The following is a 17,387-nucleotide window of genomic DNA, read 5'->3' on the forward strand; positions in this document are numbered from 1 at the left end:
CCTGCCTCAGCCTCCCAAGTAGCTGGGACTGCAGGCGCCCACCACCACGCCCGGCTAATTTTTTATATTTTTAGTAGAGATGGGGTTTCACCACGCTAGCCAGGATGTTCTCAATCTTCTGACCTTGTGATCCACCCACCTCGGCCTCCCAAAGTGCTGGGATTACAGGCGTGAGCCACCGCACCCAGCCCGAGTCCCAGAAATCTTTAGCCACCCTTGGGCTATGGCTACATCCACTCCAAGTCCCCACGAAGCTGCCACCCTGTCCTCAGGTCAACACAAGGCTGAACTCACAGCCCCAACATGCTCCAAAGCCAGGTCCAACAGCACCAAGGCCAGCGGCTAGGACCTGTTCCTACTCTCTCCCACAGGGACCAGAGCAGGCAGGCCACCAGGTGCCAGGTAGAGACCCTGCAGCTTGGGGTGGACACAGGTCTCCACCAGGGTCACCTGTGCCCATCTGTGCCTACGCACTGGTATGGCCCCAGGCAGGCACACTGCAACTCACACACGTGTACATAAGAGTACACTGCAGTCAGGTATCCACTGACATGCACATCATCACGTACCACATGCCCCCTACTCACGCATACACAGTACTGACACACACAGCGGCACGCCCCACTCACATACCCACACACATGCGCACACCCACATTCATCTGTGTGCCTTCATTCATTTGGCAGTTATTTACTGAGCACCTGTTGTGTGTCAGGCAAGCATAGTGGCCAGCTTTGGGGCTACAGCAGTGAGCAAAAGGGACAAAAGCCTTGCCCACATGGAGCTGACATTCTAAGGAGCACAGTCAGATGACAAGAGCAGTAAAATGCCTAGCATTCTAGAAGGTTCCAGATGGTGGGGACAGCCGGTGCAAAAGCCCTGAGGTACGAGCATGCCTGTGCATGTTCACACCTCAGCAGACTTCACAGGCATGTATGCCAGGACACGCATGTACACAAGTGCTCACTGACCCGACGGCAGGCCCAGGGCCACAGGCACAGCATCCTATGTGTGGGTTAGGTTAGTGGCCACCAGGAAGAGCTCCCGCCGCCTCTTCTTCCCTCCAAGCCCCCTCCCGACCTGCTGTCAGACCCTCCCTAAGCAGCTCCGGCTGAAGCCAGGCCCCACTCAGTGAACTCAGTGTCACAGATGCAGCTCCACTCCCTAAAGGCAGCCCCCTGCCTCCAAGCTAGCAGGGCAGGGGATGGGGATCCCCTTCCCCCAGCCATGGAGGGAGACGAGAGGGGAAGTGAGGGAGGCCAGAGGGAGATAGGATCCTCAAACTCCACAAAGGAGAGACAGATGCTGTGGGTGTGCCCTCCGGGGGCTGCAGGGACCCGGGTCGGCTGGAGGGAGAACTTCCCTCACTGATGTGACCTGGGGCACAGGGAGGACAGAATGCCCGGGAACCCCCTCCATAATCTAGGCCGGCAGGGGGCTCCGGACCCAGCTGTACTCCCCATCCAGGGGCTTTGCCCCTCCCCCTGCACTCCAGGCCCTGGCACTCATGGGGTCTAACTGCTCACGTCATGCAACCTTGACCATGTGAGTGAGGGCTCTGAGGTCTTAGAGAGGTCAAAGAGGCTGCATGGATGTCATCTGGTGTGGCCACCCATGCTGGAGCCACTCCTCAGCATGTCAGGAGGAGAGGCCCCTTCCCTACCCACCCCAGGCTGGTACCCAGCTGGGACCCAGGCTCCAGTCCCAGCTCTGCTGTGGCCACCTTGAGGGAGCCTGATACATCATCGCCTTCCTCTCCTGCCTCACAGCATGCCTCAGAAATGGGAGGACATCACCCACCCTTCCACTGCACCCCAGGACTCCAGGAAGACAACATGCAAAGAGCCTGGGTGCGGCAGATGAAGCCACAATATAGTCAAGCCCCTCCCCCTTGCTGGCAGCAAGAACAGGACCCAAATCTCAGAGGGGGAGGTGGGGTGGGCCTACTGGATGTGCCAGGCACCAGGACCAGGTCACGCTGGGCCAAAGCTGTCATGGTGCAGGCCCTGTGCACAGAACCACAGAACATGCTCAACAAGCCCCCTAAGCTTAGCAGCACTGACCTATCCTAGGGACCAGTAATCTTCAAGGTAGGACGCAGAACACCTGCCATGGGCCAATGGAGTGTTCAGCAGGCCAGGCACTATCTTACCTAATCACCCCAGAAACCCTGGGACGCAGGCCCTGCCGTTACAACTGCATTCCCATTTTACAGATGAGAAAGCGGAGGCACAGCGGTGCCCTGATACGGCCAAGAGAAGGACTGTGGGTAAGCAGCAGAGCTAGGAACAGACCCCAGCTGCCCCCGCTGGCAAATGCACAGAACCATTACATCATCCCACTCCGAGACCCAACCAAGAGGTACCCACACCCTGTGGCAGCAGGGGCTGAAGGCCTGGAAATAGGAGAGGAGGCCCCCACATACTCCAGCACCCAAGGCCATGAGAGAAACTGAGGCCCAGAAATGTGCTAGGTCCGTAAGGAGGAAGGTGGGAAGGTAAGGCAGGCTGCCTGGGCAGGGCGGGGCCACCCAGTTAATGATTCAGTTAATAATTTCTGCTCCCTGCTCCTTATCAGGGAGGGCAAAGTCCAAGGGTGACAGCCAATCAGCAGCCCCGCTGGGCTGTTACCCAGCAGCCTCCGCTACCAGGGCCCTCCAGTCTGTAACCCCTTGGGAGTTTGTAAGTGGGGAGCCAGGCCCCCAGGGAAAAGGCCATTCTGCCCTCAAATGCCCTCCTTGGCTCTACCTAAGATGCCAAGGAGCATTCCGTCCAGCTTTCCAGTCTCAGGAGAGTCCCTGAGGCCAAAGGGTTAGTAACTGCCTGCTTCGTACCCCTGCACTGACCCCAAGCCCTCCAGAGAGGTGCTTTCTGGGGTGCGTCCCCCACCCCCACTGCCTCTGTTCACATACCCATTGTTGCCTCCATTGACCCTGAGAACACTTCCTGCCCACTCCCCACCCCTGCCCTGCACTGGGTGCTGGGGACACAGGGATGAGTCAGACCCCCCACTACCATTTCCTCCCCTGCCAGGCTCAGGGCCTGGGGCGGGTCTGGCAATCAGCTCCATGCACTGGGGCTAGGACCGGAGTCCTCAGCGGGGCTCTGGATGGACCCAGGAGGCAGGTCCTCTCCCTGGGAGTCAGGGGTCAGGGAACCCTGTGCCTGGCCACCCCTCCCATCTACTTACTCCCTGGGTGCACCAGGGACAGACAGAGACAGACAGGCTGACACGGGCCACAGTGCCACCTCCATCACACAGCCCAGCTCAGCCCCGGATTCCTGTCCAGGTGGGGGTCCTCTCTTCCAAATCGTCAGGTAGTCTCTACCTGGGACCTCTTCCTGCCCTCCAGAGGCAGAGATGTTTGTACCTGACAGGTAGCCCCCCACACCAAGGTACTGGTGGCAGGGTAGGGAGCTGGGGGCTAGGTGTCCGCTCTGGCTAACTCTGGCCAACTCCCTTCTCTCTGAGCCTCAGCCAGCACCATTCCCCTCCCCTCACCCATCCCACAGCTGGGAAGGGTGGCTTTTGAACCAGTATCCTGGTGCTCCAGGGGCTGTGGGGAGCCCAGCCCCCCTTATCCACTGTATCTGCCCTATCAGGAGACTATGAGTTTGTTTGATGGTTAAAAAAAATTACATTGGAAGCCCCTGCTCTGGTCCAACGCACTTACTTACCCTAGGAGGGGAATGAGGCCAGAGAAGGAAGTCACTAGTCCAGGCCACCCATCAGCTTCAGAAGGGGCGAAATCCCAGGCCTCCCTCCTCTAGCCTTAGTGAGGCTCCAGAGGCCCCACTAAACTCCAAGTGGTCTCTCCAGCACCTGCTGGAAGGCGATGTCCCTCCATCCTCCAAGGCTCCCTGCACACCCACCTGCTTTCTGGGGGGCACTGGGCTGCTCACTCCAGCCTCATGTGCCCCTACAATCTGGGGCCAGCAGCCACCCCTTCCAGGCTCGGCCATTCATACTCTAACATGTCCCTCCTCCCCAGGGCTGGGTGGTGAGCTTCTTCAGAGCTGAGGTTCTTCTCTGCCACCCTCTCCTGTCTTGCAGGTGAGGAAAAAGGACCTAGAGAGGGCAAGAGCTCTTTGGGGGTTCCCTGCCAGGCACAGACAGTCACCCCGCTCTCAGTGGTCCAGCCTGCACTAGAACTCTGAGGTCCTGGCCAGATTCTCAGACGCTGCCCTGTCCCGTGCCTGCCCTGGCTCTGGGGTCCAAGGCCCCCTTACACTGTGGCCCGGTTACCTGCTGGGAGCCAGTGCATCCTGCCCGGTGGGTCCCCTCTCTGCAGGCCCTGTGCCCGCCAATCTGGGCTGCCTTGCCTCTCTCTAGGGGATTAGCCAGGCGGTCACGGGGGCCCGGCTGTACCAGCCTCGAGGGGGCCGCCCTGTCCCGGCCTCCCACCCGAGGTCCAAAGCGCCTTAGCCCCCAGCCCACCACCGGCACAGGGCAGGACCCAGCACCTATGCTTGGTGTGCCCAGGGAGGGGCACCACGTCAAGTGAGGGGGTGCGCTGTGCTGCAGCCCCTTCAGTAAAACCCTTTCCCAGTCTCCCAGCCCAGAGCCGAGATCACAGGGTCCGCTATCAACTGTCCAGAGGGATGACCAAGGCCAAGTGGGGACCAGGAGGAGAGCTCAGGTGTCCCCAGCCCCAGTCCCGAGTGTGAGAGCACTCAAGAGTGACGCAGCCACGGCTCAGAAGCACAACTTCCCGCTCCCTCGCACTTTACACTCACACTCACAAGCACACCAGGCCCTGCCGCTCCCAGGCCCGCTCACACCTACAGTGGGTCCTCCACATGGGCCTTCCCCTCCCAAGTGGCCCAGAGACCCTAGCCCTCAGGGCCCACCCACACCTTCCCCCATCGCAGAGGCTGGGAGCTGTTTCCAGCCCAGCCCTCCTAGGCGGGCAGCTTCACACCCCTCCCCTGCTCCCCACAGACATTCTTGAGTCTCCTCTTATCTCTCTGGAGGGAGCAGCGCAGCCTCCCCCCGCCAGGCTGCCAGGCCGCTGCATGGCTAAGCCGTGGCGTCAGCCCCCACCCCCCAACCCATGGTCAGGAGAGAGCCAGGGAGTCCAGGCCAGCCAGGCCCACCCCTCTGCTCTCTGTCCAGGTCCAGGGTCCTGAGGAAGGCAGTGTGGAAGTCAAGGGAGCCTGGCCTACGGGTCCTCTGGGTACCCAGCAGGCTTAAGGCCCCCCAAACAGTAACCCAAGCAGGCACGAATGTCTGGTCCCCTCTTCCCTGAAGGCCTCAAACCGCGTCAGGCCCCTTGAGAGCTCCTATGGATCAACAGTGTCTGGGGAGAGCCAGAGCCCCGGGACAGATGGGGGGCTGCCTAAGACCCTCAGATGGCCCAGCTGGCACAGAGTCAACCGTTCAATCTAGTCCAAGCCTGAATTCTTGGGGTCTGGGTCTGTGGGGTGTCCAGAATCCTGAAGTGGGATGACTGAGGCTTGGGGGTGCCCCTGCCTGGGCTGCTCAGCCAGTAGGCGTGAATAAGGGTTCCCACCTCCCAAGTCACAGAGGGAGAGAAACTGAGGCACTGGAAGAGCTGCTTCTCTCTTCCACAGGACTCCACAGGAATCTGGGGCTTGAAACTTCGGCCCTGGTTCCCTGCCCTGCAGCCCTGATAGGTTCACACATGAAGGAATGTTCTCAGTGCACCAAGCAGCAGGATGTGGCCTTAGGGACTAGAGGGAGCTCGGGGCAGGGGCTGGGCTCGCTACATTGGTAGACAGGGGCACAAAAGGGGGCCAGAGGGTCTGGCTAGATGTTCCAGGGAAGTTCTGAGAAGTGGAGAGAGCTGGGAGGCGCCAGCCTGCACTTCCCCTCCCCCTCCCATGGCTGTCCCATCCCTCCAGAACCCACCACCAGGAGGAGTGGCGGCCCGCAGGAGGGGCAGGGGCCGTCCAGGAAAAGACAGGGAGTTGGTTAGATGTAGGAGCAGACCTCCAAAACCAATGTAGGGATGGGGGCAGAAGAAGATATTATGGAGTGTATGTCAATTCCACCCCAGAGGGCTCCTTTCAGGGTCAAGGGGGGGTGAGGTCACTCTTTGAGGGGGTGAGGTCAGAGAGGCGCAGCTCCAGGGTTGGGGGGACACAGTGCTGAGGAGCCTCAGAGGGCTGGTGGGACAGAGTTCACAGCACTAGAAGGGTCTCGGAGAGCAGAGGTAACTGGTGGCAGGGATGTCAGCTTCAAGAAGGTTCCAGCCCTAGGAGAGCATGCTAGGGAGGGGGGTCCCAGCCCCAAACAGCAGAGGAGTCACTAGAGGCAGCATTGTGGAAAACAGGTGGCAGTCTCCAAGGGGTCCCAGTCTCTAAAGTGGTCCTACCCTCATGGAAGCACAGTGGGGAGGTCCCAGCTCCTCCTAGAAGTCAAGGGTGATGGCGCCAACCTGAAGGGCACACAGGGGGTCTTGGTCTCTAGGTGGGGGTCACAGATTCTGGGAAGCAGGCTGGAGTCCAGCCTCAAGAAGTATGGAAGGTCCTAGAAGACACGCTGGGGGTCTGGGCCTTGAAGGGGGTTCTAGCCCGCTTGGGGTCTGGGGAAGAACAGTGGAGGGTCCCCAGACTCGGGAAGTTTGCTGGGGGCGGGAGTGTCACAATTTAGGGAAAGTTCCGGGTCCTGGAAGGCTCAAAGGAGGTCCGGACCTGGAAGGGGACACAGTCCCAAGGAAGCTGCGAGTTGAGGAGCGGGGAGGGGGAGCCCAACTTCAGCGGCGGCGGGTGGTAACCGCCAGGGGACTTCCAGCCCCGGCAGCCTGTCTTGGCGGGCTGGTGCCAGCCTGAAGGAGGGTCCCAGCCAGAGGAGGCGGAAGCACAGCGGGGGGCCCCAGCCCCCGGGGAGATCAGCAGGGGGTTCCCAGAGCCAGAGGGTCGCCGCCGCCAGCCCGCGGTCTCTCACCTTCGAAGAAGCGCTGCAGCGCCTCCGTCTCGTCCACCACCTCCATGTCCCGCCTGCCCGGCGCGCACTCCAGCCGCGCACTCCAGCCGCGGCCCCGCTACAGCCCGGCCCGGGGGCGCGGCATCGCCGGCGCGGCCCGCGCGATAGTCCCGGCTAGGCTCCGGCTGCGGTCCCGCCCGGTCCGCAGCCGCGCTCGCCCCCCGCGCGGCCCTGGCCCGGCCCCTGCCCGCCCCACGCGCCCCGCCCGCCGCGCCCAGCGCCCCCTGCCGGCCCGCGCCGCGCCCAGCCCGGTCGCGGGCACCACGCTCCCGACTCCTGCAGGCGGCGCTCAGCTCTGGGCCGTCCCAGGCTTGCGGGGCCTGGGGCCGTCCCGGCGCGGGACCGTCCCGGGTCGGGGGGCGCGGGGCCGTCCCAGGCTTGCGGGTCGAGGGGCCTTCTCGGATCCGGGTGGCGCGGGGCAGTCCCAGGTTTGCGGGGCGCGGGGCCGTCTCGGGTCGGGGGAGCGGGGCCATCCCAGGTTTGCAGGGCTTTGGGCCTTCCCGGGTCGGGATGGGGGCGAAGGGCCACCTGGCTTCTGTGGGGTCGGGACTGGAAGGGTGTGCCCTCGCCGTCCTCGCCTTCGTCTTGCACAGGACAAGATGTCACGATTCCGAATCCAAACCTCAGAGACAGCCCCCATCCCTCTCATTAGCCACCCACCCAGCTCAGCAACAATAACAGCCTGCATTTAGGGAACGTGTGTTATACGCCAGGCCACACAGGCGTTATCTCATGTAGTCCTCACAGGCACCCTATCAAGGAGACGTTGTTGTTACCTGCATTTTACAGATGTGGAAACTGAGGCTTAATGCATTAAGGACTGCCAGGAAGTCCTGTCCTGTGGCTGTGATGATAGAAATGTTCCCTGGGTTGTCCAGTGTGGTAGTCACTGGCCACAAGTGAGTACTGGAAATGTGCCTACTGAGACTGAAGAACTGATTTTTTCATTTTGTTTAATTGTAATTAAACAGTTAACGTGTGGCTGTGGTATTGGACAATGCAGGTCTAAAAGCTTCTTTTTTTTTTTGAGATGGAGTTCAGCTCTGTCACCCAGGCTGGAGTGCAATGGCGCGATCTCAGCTCACTGCAACCTTCGCCTCCTGGGTTCAAGCGATTCTCCTGCCTCAGCCTCCTGAGTAACTGGGATTACAAGCACCTGCCACCATGCCTGGCTAATTTTTGTATTTTTAGTAGAGACGGGGTTTCCTCATGTTGGCCAGGCTGGCCTTGAACTCCTGACCTCAGGTGATCCGCCCACCTTGGCCTTCCAAAGTGCTGGGATTACAGACATGAGCCACGGCTCCCGGCCCTGGCCAAGAGTTTCGAGGTCATTAAAGTTCAGAGTCAAATCCTGGCTGTCCCGAGAATCCAAGCTCTCCTTTACCGTGGCCCTGTCTGGTATAATGAAACCTGGAGATTCTAACTCGATATAAGTCCAGAATAAAGCCATTGTCCTTGTGCCCCTGCCTTCACCCTTATGACTGACTGCCTCCGCATCTCTGTCCCGCCCAACTTGCACAGCCTCTTGTCTCAATGATTTCCCCTTCAGTCCTCCCAAATCACCCTTTCTGAAACATACATCCAATCATGTCATTCCTTTGCAAAACTAAGTTTCCCTTTGCACTCAAAACAACATCTGAATGTCTTGCTCTGGTTTCTCAGGCCCCACCTCTACCACTGACCTCAGCTCTTCCCTTCTCTACATTGCTCACTGAATAACAGCTACTAAGGCCTCCTTGCCATTGCTCAAACATGCAAGGTCCACACCTGCCACAGGGCCTTGGCACATGCTATTCCATCTGTTTACAATGCTTGTCTCCACATGGCTAGTTCTTTGCAGCAGTTGGTCTCAGCTCAAATGTCATGTCCCCAACCACCCTACCTAAAGCAGTTCTCCCTACCTAGGCATTTCTTGCTCACCATGTAAATGATTCCTATTTAGTTTCTGTTATTATCCTTCTTGCTCTAGAACAGAAGCCCTATGAGGGCAAGATATTTTTCTGTATCAGTCACTGCTATAACTTCAACACCAAGAACATGACTTGGCACGCAGTAGGTGCTCAATAAACGTGTTGAATGAATGGATGGTGGCATCTTCAAACTACCGAATCCAGTCAGGCTCCAGTGGCTCACACCTGTAATCCCAGCACTTTGGGAGGTTGAGGCAGGAGGATCGCTTGAGGTCAGGAGTTCAAGACCAGCCTGGGCAACATGGCAAGATCCTGTCTCTACAAAAAATTAAAAAATTAACTAGGCATGGTGGCACATGCCTGTGATCCCAGCTACTCAGGAGGCTGAGGCAGGAGGATCACTTAAGCCCAGGAGGTTGAGGCTGCAGTGAGCCATGTTTGCAGCACTGCACTCCAGCCTGGGCAACAGAGCAAAATCCTGTCTCCAAACACAAACAAACAAACAAAAATCTACAGAATCCCAGACCTCTGAAACCTTGGGAGCAGATAATTCTGGAATCCCCAACCTAGAGAATCATCCCACTTCAGAGTGGCTCAACTTGAAGCCTCTCAGGACCCTTCAAGGCAGCACGTAAAAGCTGGAAAAACCTACCTCACCCAACCACTGTTTGACAAGCCACTAAACAGAGGCCAGAGGTGTGGGGGACTGCTGGCAGATCAAGATGCCAACCTAGCCCACCTCGGACTCTCACCTCTGCCTTGCAGCATCCCTGGGGAGGGCGGGGCACAAGCCAGGCCGCCCCGTGGGGATGGGGTGAGAGGCCTGGAAGCCGCTCCCACCCCAGCCTCCCTGTCAGTCCTCAGTGGCCAGCCGTGGGGGAGGGGCAGCCAGTGCCTGAGTCCCAGATGTGGCCCAGTCAGCAGGCCCGTGGTGGCCCGCCGAGGGGGGTCAATGCCACGACAGTTCTGGGGTTGGGGGAGGGGGTGCTGAGGCCGGCGGGTGCCTCACAATGAGGTTTTGTCCCTCTGGGGGCCGCTCTCGGAGCTGTTGCTCTTAGATATATAGAATGGGATTTTGCTGGAGGCCCCAGCTGTGTGTGCTGACCGCAGCTCCCCCACCGCCTGCGCAGGGGCTGGGCTGAGAGGGGGGAGAGGGGCCACACTGAGACTCCTATTCTTTTCCAGCTGATGCACCCAGAGGTTTTTCTCCCTCCGCAGACTCCCTTAAGACAATTGTTATTCTCCACCCTGCCCCTCCTCCACCCGGGGTCAGGCCTGCCTTCGGACAAAGTAGACACCCGCCTACACCATGCGATTCTTAAAAATGGATTTACATTATGAATTGCCTGGGACCAGCCACAGAACCAGCTTCTCTATAAGCCTCCACGTACCCATGGATCTTTCCTCCATATCCCACGTGCTACATAACTGACCATCATCTAAGTTCTCACCACCATCCATTGAGCTACACATTGTCCCTGTCCTGGTCAGCAAGGGCTGGAGGTAGGAGGGAAGACTCGCACTTTGTCCCTAACACTCCAACTCCACTGAATTATAATCAATTAAGATTATAGATTATTCATTTTCTGGGGTAGCCTTGAAGTTGGAAGGGGTGGAATGGAGCCTCCTGTTAACCCCATAGGAGCTGATCTGGCCAAGGGAGCTCAGGCCTTGCCATCTCCCCTGTTCAACTAGGTCACTGAGCAAAGGAGCAACTGTCCCAGGGATTTTCATCTCTGGACTGGAGGAAAGAGGTGACTGAAATGTCCCAGACTCAAGGGCTCAGCCAAGAGTCAAGGCTGCCATCTGCCAACTCCATAATGAAGTTGGGGCCCAAGCATCGCTGGGGCAGGAAGGTGGCTAGGCTGGTGAAAGGGGCCCAGGGGACTTGCACACCAGGACCTAGGGAGCCCATCAATGGAGATGAGTCCGCATCTGTGCCCCTGGCTTCCCTACCGAGCCACAATGAGTGAGGGGCTGAGATTTCAGCCCTGGCCCAGAAGACATGGCTGTCCCCTGTGGCCAGCTCCACTTGGTCCCCAACGCCTGCCCTCTGTCCTCAGAGGCCTCATCTATAAAGGATGCTCAGTATCCCTGCCTCACAATGGAGGTAAAGTGCCAGGTCAGTGATGAGTAAATGGTGCCCTCTCCAGTTCCAATCAGCTCCCAGCACCCATCACTGGGCCTTGAGTGGGAGCAGGGCCAGGAGGAGGTGGGAGACAGAAGGCAGCACTGGGGAGAGGGATGCTGGGACCTGAGGGTTAATGGGTAATGGGTGTAGAGGCCAGCCCAGGAGAAGGTAGAGCCCTGTCCTCCCCACCCCGAGACTCTCCTGCTCTCCCATGGACCCACACAGCACTGGCATCAGGCCATTTCACAGAGGAAGAGGAGGGCTGAAAGTGGGGTGAGTGTCAATCCAGCAAGCCATGAGGCTGGGGGTCCAGCTTCCCTGGACTAGGGCCCAAGTGTGCATCTGAGTGTGGAGACCTGCGGGGTAGATCCCCTTCCTGACTGCAGCGGCACCAGGACAGGAGGCAGCTGCTGCAGGTACTGAGTGGAGCTCCAGGCAGAGTGCCTCTCTAGCCCTTCCCAGCACTGACCTCTCAAGACCCTCCCCATGCCACACCCTGGCTGCGGCCCTGGGCAAGCCGCAGAGCCTCCCTGGCCTTCAGTTTCTTCTGCCTGTGCTGTGCTCACTGGACAGGATAATTTGCAGACCAATGAGACCACTGAGGGCAAAGAACCTCTGAAAATCATCAGGTGTGGTGGAGGCTGGAGTCCTAGGCTGGGAGGCCCTGATTCTGGTCCCCAGTCTGTCCCCACCTCCCAGGCGACCTTGGGCAGGTCTTCACCCTTGTTTGGCCCGTTTCTTCTTCTGTTCAGTGGCTGTGGGTGAAGACAGGCTCTAAGGCCGAGGGCATTCTTCTATCACCCTCCCCAGCCCCTCACCAAGTAGGGTCACTGCATACTGGGGGCTGAGATGGGGGCAGGGTAGGGGGAAGGGAAAGGTCCGGTCAGCTTGGCTGGGTCAGTGCCTGTGACTCTGCGGTCAAGGCAGGACTGACTGGATGAACAGCGCCACCTGCTGTGTGGAGGGGGCAGGCCCCACCACCTGGGCCTTCCAGCCACTCCCCAGGCCTCACTGCCCCGAAGCTAGGCTGGGCTGGGGTTCCTGGGCTGTGCTGGCCCTGGCCAGGTATTTTGTGCCCTCTTAGGAAAGCCCTCAGCAAAGACGTCTGGTGGGCCCTGCATTTCAGTGCTGTCCCACTGGGATCTGCCACCTCTGCCTGCCCTAGCTGTCCGCATTGTTGGGGAGGGAGGTGGGCATGGTCAGACCAGCCCGGTCCCCCAATCGCTGGCTCAGCAGTCTTGGCCAGCTTATCCTCTCTGAGCCTCAGACCCCTCAGGGAGGAAGGGGTGGCCAGCAAGCTATATCTTTCCAGGCTGCAGTATGAACGTGCACCCGCTGGCACATCTCTCACACAGGCAGGACTCCGCAAGTGGCTGCCCTCATTCACAGGGGGCTTCGAGGGTCTTCTACTCCCTCTCTGCAACTCAAAGTGTGGCCCTGGGCCAGGGCACTGGCCGAGCAGGAGCAGGTTAGAAATCTATACCTGGGCTCCATCCCGGACCACTGAACCCGCACCTGCATTTAGCAAGCGCCCCAGTGAGTCATGAGCACCGTGAACTCTGAGAAGCTCTAACCCAGTACAAAGGGCTGAACCTGAACCACCCAAACACACCTTGCATCTTGGGGTGAAACGGGCTCTGGTCCCAAGGAATCTGTTTCCCCCTTAGGCCTTCTGTTCCATCCAAGGAACAGTGGCAGAGGCCCTCCTGGCCCCCCGCCCCATGCCCACCCCCTGCTCTGCTGCAACCTCAAGTTTCTACACAGTCCCCACCTGAAGCAAAGACATTCGAGGCAGCCAGCGTGCTTCTACATCCGGTTTATACACAGCTCTATACAATATACAGAAACCTTTATATACAGATATATTTATAGAATAAGCTATATTAATTTCTCTTCTTTTTACAGCAATATTAGTTTGGATCTTTCATACATTAAGTACAAAAAAAGTCTGGGGAGAATGGCACGTAAAGTGCGTGAGGGTCTGTGGGGCCCGGCTGCTCGCTACTGATTGCATATGGAGTCGCCTAGGCCCCTGGGCGGACAGGCCCGCATACTTGTGCTGCAGGTCTGGGGATGGAATGGGGGTCGGTCTGAGCCGAACCGGGCTGAGGGGGGTGGCTCAGATCCCCCAGTGTGGTATGGGGTGGAGGAGGGAGACGTGCAGCAGGCCCATCCTTCAGGGGCAAGGTGGGTAGGAGGCAGATTAGGGGTGGGCTGCCCCTGGGTGCCCAGGACTAAGCCCAAGCCTGCCCCAGCCCCAAGCCTGAAGGTGTGGCTGCAGCCTTGGGGGTGGGGGGTCTGTCCCTGATGGCTCAGTCCTGGGGTGGGCGACATGCCCACATTAGAGGTCCCAGGACCCACCCTGGCAGAGGAGGAATTAAAAGACCAGACATCAAGTCTCTCCCTGTGACTGGCCTGGGTACTTGTCAGATCTTTCCTCTGAGAGTCTATCTTGTTTGCTAAACTCTCAAGAGCCACTGATTTTGTCTTGTTTCTGTGCTGGGCTGAAGCTATGCCTCAGCAGGGCCAGGGTGTCCTTGAATCTGGTGAAGGTGGGAGTTACACAGGATGAGGGGAGGCCCAGCTCCCTCTGTCAGGGTGGGCAGGGGTTCCCAGGACAGCCATCCGGGCCAGTCCCAGCTGTGTGGGGAGCCGGGGGCCAGGATTCAGGCCCCCAGGTACCAGTGATCATGAGATGGGGGGCTCTTCGTCAGGGGAGCCTAGGCCACTCAGGGAGGCTGCGGGTGGGGCCAGAGTGGGAGGGACCATGCCACCGCAGAATGAAGGCACGAGCAGGCGGTCAGCCGTGCAGTCAGCGCCTCAGTACACACCAGTTTTCCAAACCAGGGGTCAGAGCAGCAGGCGCGATAGGAACAGATGGTGTCTAAAGCTGAGCTTGTCCCTGCAGCCCTGCCTCGAAGGCCCCATCATGCTCCCTGACCATTTCCTTGGCAGGCTGGGAGGGACAGCAGGCAGGCAGGGCAGGTAGGGTGGGCGGCCCCAGCAGCCCCTTCCTCAGGAACGGTGCACACTCATGCACATGCACACGCGCTGACACTAGCATGCACACCCTCCCACCCCGCTTCTGGGGAAACACCGGGTCGCTACCTCCCTAACTGCTTCCCAAACCCAGCAGGGAAGGAACCCCTATGGGGACCTCAGGCTAAACCAGGACTGCTCCCAGCCCTAGGCCCCTCCCTGGGCAGTAGACAGAGGTCTCCAGCCAATGCCCACCATACCCCACTCTTGGCCCCACCTCCTAACAACATGACATTGAGGGTGGGAGGAAGGAAGGCCTGCTCCCAAGAGGGTGCCCAGGCCAGCGAGGAGGGAAAGCTGAGGGGGACCAGGGTGTGATGGTTCCAGATCCCCGGGCCCAGAGCTGCCTAGGCATGGTGGGGGTGACACCAAGGGGTCAGGTGGGGCCCTCAGAGGAAGGGAGCTCTCGGTGCCTTCCTTCTGCCCAGGGCACTAACTCTGCAGCTGGGGTGGTCACAGCAGTGCCCAGCACCCTTTGGGTGGCCAGGATCCTTGGGGGTAGAAGGTAAGCCAGGAAGTAGCCAGCAGGCAGGGCAGGCCTGGGTGCCCAGGACCCATGAGCAGAGGAGGCAGCATGAGAGGCACAAGGCAGAGAAGGGGCGGCCCTGACCCCACCCTCCTCTGGCCCCTCCAGGCCCCTGGCTGCCTTGGGCCCTGCGCGGAGGAGGGCTACTGAACACGAGTGGGCAGGGGGCTTGCAAGCCCAGAACATGTCCTGGGCCAAGCCCAGCAGCTTCTGTAAACGTGTACAGCACTGCAGGCCACCTTGGCAGGGGCACCCCAGGGGGCTGGCCAGCAGGCACCAGATCTGGGGGGTGGCCAGGGCAGATGCCAGCCTGGACCACAGATAAGAATACATGTGTGCGGGACACTGCTCTCCCCCCCCCGCCCCCGGCCCCTGGGAGAGCAGCCAGCAGGCAGTGATGGGAGGCAGCTTGCCCATGGCCCGTCCTGGAGCAGGGGGTGCCAGAATGCCCCCATGGAGGCCAGTCAGGCTGAGTGTGGCCCACCCAGCAGGCTGCCCAGGCTCCTCCCCACTCCACACCCTTTCCCATCTTTCCCCATCTGCAGGGCCAGATCCCAGCCACCTTGGCTCTGGGGGTCCTAAGCTGAGGTAGGGATGCGGACCCCCAGCTCAGCAGCGATGCCTGTGCCTGAAGCTAAACTGCCCCTGGGGGGTCTGTCCTCAAAGCTGCCTGGCAGGGGACAGGCACCAGGTGCCCACGGGGCCACCTGCTCCTGCCTGGGCCCGGCTGGCCACACAACAAGGGTGCTAGCGTGCTGAGATGACCAGCTCATCTTGCTTGGCAGGGCTGGCTCCGTGGCCAGTGGGGGTAGAAGTCCGGATCTTGTCAGCTGCCAGGCATTCCTGGCTACTGAGGCCCGTGGGCGTCAGGTCCATGAGCTCACCCGAGGAGCTGAGCGGGAAGGAGGGCGAGAGCGAGATGCCCGAGGAGGGGTCGGCCGAGCCGGCAAAGAGCCGTGGGGGCTTGGGCACCAAGTTGGGCTCAAACTGGGCACGGAGCAGGATCTCTTGCTGGCTGGGGGACTTGGGGCCCTCGGCATAGTCGCTGGTGGGACTCTCAGGCACCACCATGCAGTAGAGGTCCTGGAAGGAGCTGCTCTTGCTGTCCAGGTTGAAGAGGCTGTCGATAAACTCGGCGAATTCCAGCACCTGAGGACTGGGCGAGTCCCCCAGGCGCCCGTTGTGCAGCGCCAGCTCCCCGCGGGAGGCCAGTCCGCCACCCCCACCCCCAACCTCTTCCTCCTCGTCATTGGCCGAGGCACTGGGGGGCCGCTCAGGAGTGACGCCCCCGCTGCCCAGGGCCGCCTCCAGGGGCTGCGTGTCCTGCGAGTGCTTGGACAGGCTGTCAGCCGCCAGCAGCTCGGTGCGCGAGCTCAGGGATGGGTTTTCCTCAGGGATGGCAGGGTCAATGTAGAAGAGGTGGCCTTCATCACGCTCCAGCACAGCGTGGAGGCTGGGCGAGCCGCGGATGCTGCGGAAGCCCGAGGAGCGGCGCGAGTCGAAGCTGTACAGGGACTCCGTGTCCGAGAGGCTCTCCATGGTGGCCAGTGGTGCCCGCCGGGCCTGGAGCTCTGCTGCCAGCCGCTCCTGGGTGGACAGCAGCAGCAGCTCCACCGGGTCCTGGCGGGCTGCCGCTGCCGCAACCACCGGCGACAGCAGCCGTCCCTCTGAGAAGCCCTCCAGGCTCATCTCAGACTGGGACTTGCTCCTGCAGAGGGAGGGGAGAGCAGGGGGTATGAGACTCAGAAGGGAGAGGAGACTGAATTCCAGCTCCCTGGCTAAAAAGAACTTGCAGGGAATAAAGGGTACAGTTAATTTAGCAGTTGTTGATGGTTTGGGGCAGGGAATGCTTATTTTTTTATTTTTATTTTTGAGACGGAGTCTCGCTGTCGCTCAGGCTGGAGTGTAATAGTGCAATCTTGGCTCACTGCAACCTCCGCCTCCCAGGCAGGTTCAAGCGATTCTCCTGTCTCAGCCTCCTGAGTAGATGGGATCACAGGCATGCGCCACCACGTCCGGCTAATTTTTATATTTTTAGTAGAGACCGAGTTTCACCACATTGGCCAGGCTGGTCTTGAACTCCTGACCTCAGGCGATCCACCCACTTTGGCCTCCCAAAGTGCTGGGATTATAGGCGTGAGCCACCGCGCCTGGCCAGGAATGATTACTTTTTAAAAACAACTCACAAGAATCCAAGATAGAAGACAAAATAGTTGATGCTGGGTTGAGCCGTGGTGGGGGGTCCCTAAGGGGCTAAGGCCCTGCTGGCAGCACTAGGACTTCAGGAGTGCCGCTGGGGTTCTCTGCACCAGAACCCCTGTCATTGTACCGATGCGAGAATGAGGCTCCCAGAGACTGGCTGCTCCAGGTCACTCATGAGGTCACAGTGGAATGAGAGAGACAGTGGGAGGGAGGGAAGGAGGGAAGGAAGGACAGAGGGCAGCAGGGAGGAGACAGGGAAGGGAGAGAGCCCTGCCCAGAGCTGCCCGACTGGTTCCATGCCAATCTCAGAGCCAGCACCCCTGGGTGCCACTCCCAGGGATCTCATCACTTCCTTCCTCATCCGGGTCTCCTCCTGGTCTCTCCCATGGGCTGCAGGCCTCTGCTGGGTGGGGAGCCTGGGGCTCCGCAGACCAGCCTGCAGGGAGTGAGTGATGAGGCAGGAAGTGGGTGGATTGCAGCAGTTACTGCAGCCGGAAATGGACACTGGCTCCTTCATCTGGTTGTGCAGCTGCCACAGGAAATGCACAAATGGCAGGGAGAGACGTCCAGGTGTCCCTACCAAGGGCCAGGAAGCAGCCTCTTGACCAGATCTGTGACCAAGCACGCAGGG

The 17,387-nt window shown here is 59.8% G+C and overlaps 2 protein-coding genes and 1 long non-coding RNA gene across 13 annotated transcripts in view; 1 reads left to right on the plus strand and 2 right to left on the minus strand.

Moving 5' to 3' along the window:
• MYRF (myelin regulatory factor) overlaps positions 1-7,105 on the minus strand; it is a 36,711-nt gene extending 29,606 nt beyond the window's left edge. For all 10 annotated transcript variants that reach the window (XM_050756875.1, XM_050756873.1, XM_050756874.1 and 7 more), the window contains exon 1: positions 6,910-7,105. In XM_050756875.1, the coding sequence (XP_050612832.1) occupies positions 6,910-6,955 (46 nt within the window). In that variant the 5' untranslated portion in view covers positions 6,956-7,105. The remainder of the gene's footprint in view (positions 1-6,909) is intronic.
• On the plus strand, positions 1,916-5,666 carry LOC126935548 (uncharacterized). Its single transcript, XR_007719260.1, has 4 exons — positions 1,916-2,090; positions 2,216-2,497; positions 3,992-4,053; positions 5,251-5,666. It is a non-coding gene; the product is annotated as an uncharacterized LOC126935548 (long non-coding RNA).
• A 5,685-nt stretch (positions 7,106-12,790) lies between the features above and the next one.
• Positions 12,791-17,387, minus strand: part of DAGLA (diacylglycerol lipase alpha) — a 67,977-nt gene continuing 63,380 nt past the window's right edge. For both annotated transcript variants that reach the window (XM_050756883.1, XM_050756882.1), the window contains exon 20: positions 12,791-16,262. In XM_050756883.1, the coding sequence (XP_050612840.1) occupies positions 15,302-16,262 (961 nt within the window). In that variant the 3' untranslated portion in view covers positions 12,791-15,301. The remainder of the gene's footprint in view (positions 16,263-17,387) is intronic.

The sequence above is a fragment of the Macaca thibetana genome, chromosome 14, assembly GCF_024542745.1.
Source record: "Macaca thibetana thibetana isolate TM-01 chromosome 14, ASM2454274v1, whole genome shotgun sequence".
In the NCBI taxonomy this organism is placed as follows: Eukaryota; Metazoa; Chordata; class Mammalia; order Primates; family Cercopithecidae; genus Macaca; species Macaca thibetana.